Raw genomic sequence first — 7,652 nt, forward strand, 5'->3', positions numbered from 1 at the left:
GAATTGTGAAAAACTGAGTTTAAATGTATTTGGCTAAGGTGTATGTAAACCGACTTCAACTGTATTGTGTGGTCCTCCCACTACGATTGGGGAAAGCATAYWGTTTATTAGGCTACAGATTAAATACATTGTGATGAACTTCACAGGGTGGTGAAAGTGCACGTGATGAGCTTGATGGTCCTTTCCAATAAATATATAATATTCTGGTGACATGATGATCGATGCTTGGCTGCAGTTTGACAAATAAAATGAATCTAGCTCTTATCCCTAATGATCTCATCATGTACAGTAGGCTAGCCTGTATTTGCGGGCTGTTGGCTAGAGCGCATTTGCAACCAGAGTGGGCACATTTGCTATATAACACAACAGTTTTTGTGACAACCATTTGTAGAGTTGAAAATGCAATGGAATTTAACTTTTTATGGTCCCACTAAGGAAATCACTCTGGATATGAGCATCTGTTAAATGCCAAAAATGTAACATGTAAATGAGAGGGACAGAAACAGGGAGAGGGTAAGAGGGAGAGAGTTTTGGAAAAGTACAAGTATGGCAGATTGAGATCTAGATGAATGAATAAATAAATGAATGAATAAATGGATGACTGAATAAATAAATAAATGAATGCTTCAATGAAACCCACCTGAGAATCAAACCTCTCTTCACGTCTGTCTTCATCTTCTGCACGAGATGCTCTACGTTCATCTGTAAACCGAAGCCAGTCAGTCAGGACACATTTATGTAAGGTATACTTTTATATAGAGGAAACCTCTAAACATTCATATCATGTATACTTTTATATAGAGGAATCCTATAAACATTTATATAATGTATACTTAGGCCCCTCCTGTACTCCCTGTTTGCTCATGACTGTGTGGCCAAGCACGACTCCAACACCATCAATAAGTTTGCTGACGACACTACGGTGGTACTGTAGGCCTGATCACCGACAACGATAAGACAGCCTATTGGGAGGAGGCCAGGACCTGGCAGTGTGGTGGAAGGACAACAACCTCTCCCTCAACGTGAGCAAGACAAAGGAGATGATCGTGGACTACAGGAAAAGGAGGGTCGAACGCCACCATTCACATTGACAGGGCTGTAGCAGAGCGGGTCGAGAGTTTCAAGTTCCTTGGTGTCCACATCACCAACAAACTATCATGGTCCAAGAAAGTCGTGAAGAGCGAATGACAATGCCTTTTGCCCCTCAGGAGACTGAAAAGATTTGGCATGGGTCCTCAAATGCTCAAAAAGTTATACACCTGCACCATTGAGAGCATCCTGACCGGTTGCATCACTGCCTGGTGTGGCAACTGCTCGGCATCCGACCATAAGGCGCTACAGAGGGTAGTGCGTACGACCAAGTACATCACTGGGGCCAAGCTTCCTGCCATCCAGGACCTATATACTAGACGGTGTCAGAGGAAGGCCCAAAACAATTGCCAAAGACTCCAGTCACCCAAGTCATAGACTGTTCTCTCTGCTACAGGCACGGCAAGCAGTACTGGAGCGCTGAGTCCAGGTTTCAAAGGCTCCTTAACAGCTTCTACCCCCAAGCCACTAGACTGCTGAACAATTCATAAAATGGCCACCCGGACTATTTGTATTGATAACCACGCCCCCTTTGTTTTCACACTGCTGCTACTCTCTGTTTATTATCTATGCATAGTCACTTTACCCCAACCTACATGTACAAATAACCTCGACTAACCTGTACCCCCRTACATTGACTCGGTACCGGTACCCACTGTATATAGCCTCATTATAGTTATTTTATTGTGTGACTTTTAATTGAATGTCATTTTTTTACTTAAGTTTATTTAATAAATATTTTCTTAACTCTATTTTCTTAAAACTGCATTGTTGGTTAAGGGCTTGTAAGTAAGCATTTCATGGTAAGGTCTACTACACCTGTTGTATTCGGCGCATGTGACAAATACAATTTTATTTTATTTTATTTTGATTTAGAGGAAACCTACAAATATTTATATAATGTTTACTTTTATATAGAGGAAAGCTTTAAACATTCTTGTCATGTTTACTTTCATATCGAGGCCAGTTTCTATCGTCAATAATTATATATAGGAAAACCATAACATGTTGGTTTCCCAGACACAGATTAAGCCATAGAAATCATGTTCAATGAACATTTATTGACAGTTCTCACATGAAGAAATACTACATTTTACACTATAGAATACTACAGTACTTACTATAGAATGATATAGTAAACTGTAGTATACTGTAGAATCCTATACTACATGCCAGTGGAGGCTGCTGAGGGGAGGACAGTTCATAACAATGTCAGGAACGGCACAAATGGAATGACATCAAACACATGGAAACCATATGCTTGATGTATTTGATACCATTCCACTGATTCCGCTCCAGCCATTACCACGAGCCCGTCCTCCCCAATTAAGGCGCTGCCAACATAACATAGGTACAGCAGATCCCCTTATTGTATGGGACACCTTTAAATGTTGCTTTAGAGGCCATGCAATTCAGTACTCATCTCTAAAGCAAAAGCAATTTAGGTCATAAGAGTCCATATTAACAAAGGAAATGGAAGGACTAACAGTACAGATAGATAGCAATAAGAACTGTACCATAGAGGCTCAGAATAAGTTAATAGGAAAAACAAAAAGAAATGGAGGAACTTATTCAAGAAAGATCCAGCGTAATATATTATAAAAATAAAGTGAACTGGATTGAATATGGGGAAAAATKSRCCAAATMATTTTTTAATCTTCWAAATAGAAATGCTACCAAAAATAATTTACTGAAACTTGTTACAGTCACCGATGATTCGCCAAACAATGTTTTGAAAGAGGAAGTAAAGTAYTTTAAGCATATGTTTTTGTTTCAGTATCCTCCATCTCCACTAACCGAAGATAATTGTATGGATTTTTTTTGCATTAATAATGTAAAGTTAAAAGCTGTACAGAAAGACTCATGTGAAGGAAAAATTACAGAAGAGGAACTTCTAGATGCAATTAGGGAAAGGGAAAGGGGGTACCTAGTACAACTGAATGCCTTCAACTGAAATGTGTCTTCCGCATTTAAAGACCAAAATTGGTTAAAGAAAATTGTGATAAATAAAAAAATATACCAGTTTCATTTAAGGACCGAAAAATTGGCAGCTGTGCCATATAGATTGCAAAATAGTTKGGAAGAGATTTTTGATGTACTGATTCCATGGCACATGGTTTATGAACTGATATGCAAAATCAATTTAAATTATTATACAAAATTCTTGCAACCAATAGAATGTTATATATACAGGGGATACAACCTTCCCAGCTCTGCAGATTTTGCTGCAAAGAGACATAGTCATTAGATCATTTATTTTGGTACTGTTCATATGTAGCTTGTTTTTGGTCACAGGTCCAGGAATGGCTGAATAATTGCAACATTTGCCTGGAGCTAACTCTGCAGACAGCAATACTGGGTGATTTGAAAAGTCATAGTCAATCGATCAATAATATAATAATAATACTTTTAGCAAAATATTGTATCTTTAATTTACAATCTGTGGAAACTATGAGAATAGAAAGGTTCAGAACTKTTGTGAAGTATCACAGCACAGTTGGAAGATATATGGCAAAAACAGGTGTGCAAAGCTGTCATCAAGGCAAAGGGTGGCTACTTTGAAGAATCTAAAATATATTTTGATTTGTTTAACACTTTTTTTGGTTACTACATGATTCCATATGTGTTATTTCATAGTTTTGATCTCTTCACTATTATTCTACAATGTAGAAAATAGTACAAATAAAGAAAAACCCTGGAATGAGTAGGTGTGTCTAAACTTTTTCCCTCRATCATTTGTAGTACTTACTATATAATGTTGTAGTATACTGTAGAATATTATAGAAATACTAAAGTATTATATGCAAAAAAAACACTGTAGTAAATACTACAGTAATGTCCGCAAAAACCCGACACTTTTTTAAACTATAGTAAATACTACAGTATTTAATTTGTATATACCCTGCAAATTCCCCTCCCCCATATAGCAATCTGTGTCACGCATAAGTGAGAAACCTACATGGCAAGTATAGAACATATATTGTGTTCCTACAAGTTATAGAAAAGAGCAGAAGCTCTGAACCATTTGTTCAGACCCCAGTCCTGGGGTCCAAAGATTTTCACAAGCTGGCATACTGTAGTGTTGTTTATGTACACTGTGTCTAAAGCTCTCAATGTCATCGGAGAGCGAGAGGGAGGGAGGGAGGGAGGGAGGGAGATGGAGCGAAGAAGAGAGATGGACGAGAGAGAGATGGCAGCGAGAGAGAGAGAGAGAGAGAGAGAGAGAGAGAGAGAGAGAGAGATGGAGCAAGAGAGAGAGAGAGTGTATCCATCATCTCACCTCGAGGTCCCTGATTCCAAACTTGTCCTCATAGATGTATGCAGCATCAGCCCCAGCAGCCAGACCAGCCATGGTAGCCAGGTAACCACAGTACCCTCCCATGGTCTCAACGATGAACACACGACGCTTGGTGCCTGCTGCTGACTGCTTGATCCTGTCACAGGTCTGTTAAAGGGGAATCAGGAATCAAGAGAGGGAAGAAGCGAAAGTGAGGGTAGCGAGGATAGGGGCATAGTGATGATTCATTTGTTGACAGTTAAAGCACATATTAAATTGCTTCAGTTGAAGAAAGACATTACATACATTTTAAGCAGGTCTCACAGGTGTTACAGAATGTGATAGTTATGGTTTGGACTGTGGCATTGAGTTGGGTGATGTGATGTGTGACTCACATCGTAGGAAAATGTTTTGCAATGGAGAATTGAACATTTATTTTCTTACGGGACAAGTTCAGGTACAGCAGCACCTCACAGTTTCAAAACATTTTCTCCCTACTGAACACAAACCAGATGTTGGTGGTGTTATGAGGATGGTGTTGCTGTATAACAGTACTGACCAAGATGATGGTGCTGATGTATTACAGTACTGACCTAGGTGATGGTGTTGATGTATTACAGTACTGACCTAGGTGATGGTGTTGATGTATTACAGAACTGACCTAGGTGATGGTGTTGATGTATTACAGTACTGACCTAGGTGATGGTGTTGATGTATTACGTACTGACCTAGGTGATGGTGTTGATGTATTACAGTACTGACCTAGGTGATGGTGTTGATTGTATTACAGTACGACCTAGGTGATGGTGTTGATGTATTACGGTACTGACCTAGGTGATGGTGTTGATGTATTACGGTACTGACCTAGGTGATGGTGTTGATGTATTATGGTACTGACCTAGGTGATGAAGAAGTTAATAGTGTTGATGTATTACGGTACTGACCGAGGTGATGGTGTTGATGTATTACAGTACTGACCTAGGTGATGGTGTTGATGTATTACGGTACTGACCTAGGTGATGAAGAAGTTAATAGTGTTGATGTATTACGGTACTGACCGAGGTGATGGTGTTGAGGGCGGTGTCAGCTCCAATGCTGAAGTCGGAGCCGGGTACGTTGTTGGAGACAGTGGCGGGGATGACCACCATGGGAATGCACAGCTCCTCATACTTCTCCCTGGCTGTCACCAGCTCCAGACCACCCATAAACGCCTGGCGAGGGGACAGGAGGAGAGGGGAGAGTCTAGACCTGATGTTTACGAAGCATGTTACAAATAAAATTTGATTTGATTTTGAGAGAAAGGTGAGAGGAGGGGAAGCGCAGCAGTGGGGACACTACTGAGGTCCCGGGGTTATTTGTCTTTTGTGGTTTTGTGGTTAGACATTACATTTACACCTTAGTCATTTATCAAATTCAATTTAATGTTCTGAAGTAGGTAAGACAACCACATATCAAAGAAGACATGCATGTGATGGGGAAGTCTTCAGAATCTTACCTCAAACCCTCCAATTATTACCAGAGAGTGGATATTGAACTTAGCAATAGTCAAGCTGATTTCCTCAATGTACTTAGAAGGCAGGACTCTTCAAATAAAGAAACAGACATCAGTTATTGTGTGAAACATCAGTGATATACAGTACTCACAAGCAGGGGAAGGGTTTATATATTTTTAATCTCTGCTCAAAAAATATTTGTAAGTTTTTACATAAATCCTGGATTGCTGATGCTATGTATTGGCCAATGAGAGGCTTTGAAGCCACCGGTCAGCCATATTGTCCCTCCCCGGTAGGAGCAGTCCTCCATAGGAATGAATGNTCCCCGGTAGGAGCAGTCCTCCATAGGAATGAATGGGATTCTACAGTATATAGAGAAATAGTAATGGTGTCTTTTTGTAGGCACTAACTCCAACACAGTTCATTGGACAAAGCCTATGAGAAAATTGAATGACGTTTTTGGATAAACGGCGGAAAATAAGGTCTGTGGTAAACACAGGCTTAGGAGATCTTATATGTTTTGTTCAATGAGATAATCTTTATCAGCTAACGTCACTTTTTGGGAAATATGGGGAATTTACACTACCAGTAAAAAGTGTTAAACAAATCAAAATATATTTTATATTTGAGATTCTTCAAATAGCCACCCTTTGCCTTGGTGACAGCGTTGCACAGATTTCTCTCAACCAGCTTCATGAGGTAGTCACCTGGAATGCATTTCAATTAACAGATGTGCCTTCTTAAAAGTTAATTTGTGGAATTTTATTCCGTCTTAATGTGTTTGAGTCAATCAGTTGTGTTGTGACAAGGTAGGGGTGGTATACAGAAGATATCCCTATTTGGTAAAAGACCAAGTCCATATTATGKCAAGAAGAGCTCAAATAAGCAAAGAGAAACGACAGTCCATCATTACTTTAAGACATGAAGGTCAGTCAATCTGGAAAATTTCAAGAACTTTGAAAGTTTCTTCAAGTGCAGTAGCAAAAAACATCAAGCGCTATGATGAAACTGGCTCTCATGAGGACCGCCACAGGAATGGAAGACCAGGAGTTACCTCTGCTGCAGAGGAAGTTCATTGGAGTTACCATCCTTAGAAATTGAAGCCCAAATAAATGCTTCAGAGTTCAAGTAACAGACACATCTCAACATCAACTGTTCAGAGGAGACTGCGTGAATCAGGCCTTCATGGTCGAATTGCAGCAAAGAAACCACCACTAAAGGACACCAATAAGAAGAAGAGACTTGCTGGGCCAAGAAACACGGACATTAGACCGGTGGAAACTTGTTCTTTGGTCTGGGGTCCAAATTGGAGATTTTTGGTTCCAACCGTGTCTTTGTGAGACGCAGTGTGGATGAACGAATGATCTCCACATGTGTATTTCCCACCGTAAAGCATGGAGGAGGAGGTGTTATGGTGGGTGGGTGCTTTGCTGGTGACACTCTATGTCACAATACAGAGGCGGATGCAAGATGCAAGCAACGATGGTTTAATGAATACAGTTTACAGCATCAACAGGACAGACAGAATATACTCAGACGGAATCCAACCCAGGGCCTAGGGCGCATCCTCTGATGATAGCGTGCTGAGAAATCCAAGGAAGTGTGTCCGGCTGGGTAGGAAGGAGCACAGCAGATAATCCACACAAGGGCGGCGAGAGAATGAGCACTGACACACGACACAACCTCAGGGAAGAAACAACGATCTGACAACAAGAAACACAGGTTACAGAACATATAAAGGGGAAGATAATTAATTCCAGCTGGCGCAGACAATCAGGCCAAGATTGGGAACC

The 7,652-nt window shown here is 40.4% G+C and overlaps 1 protein-coding gene across 1 annotated transcript in view; it reads right to left on the reverse strand.

Annotated features, from left to right (window-relative positions):
- The window catches only part of LOC111966146 (ATP-dependent 6-phosphofructokinase, muscle type-like), a 21,885-nt gene that overhangs the window by 5,338 nt on the left and 8,895 nt on the right, over positions 1-7,652 (reverse strand). Inside the window, exons 9-12 of the mRNA XM_070444343.1 lie at positions 5,862-5,949; positions 5,425-5,577; positions 4,370-4,534; positions 603-702 (exon numbers count right to left, since the gene is read on the reverse strand). Coding sequence (XP_070300444.1) covers positions 603-702; positions 4,370-4,534; positions 5,425-5,577; positions 5,862-5,949 — 506 coding nt within the window. The remainder of the gene's footprint in view (positions 1-602; positions 703-4,369; positions 4,535-5,424; positions 5,578-5,861; positions 5,950-7,652) is intronic.

This window comes from Salvelinus sp. IW2-2015, linkage group LG7, assembly GCF_002910315.2.
Source record: "Salvelinus sp. IW2-2015 linkage group LG7, ASM291031v2, whole genome shotgun sequence".
In the NCBI taxonomy this organism is placed as follows: domain Eukaryota; kingdom Metazoa; phylum Chordata; class Actinopteri; order Salmoniformes; family Salmonidae; genus Salvelinus; species Salvelinus sp. IW2-2015.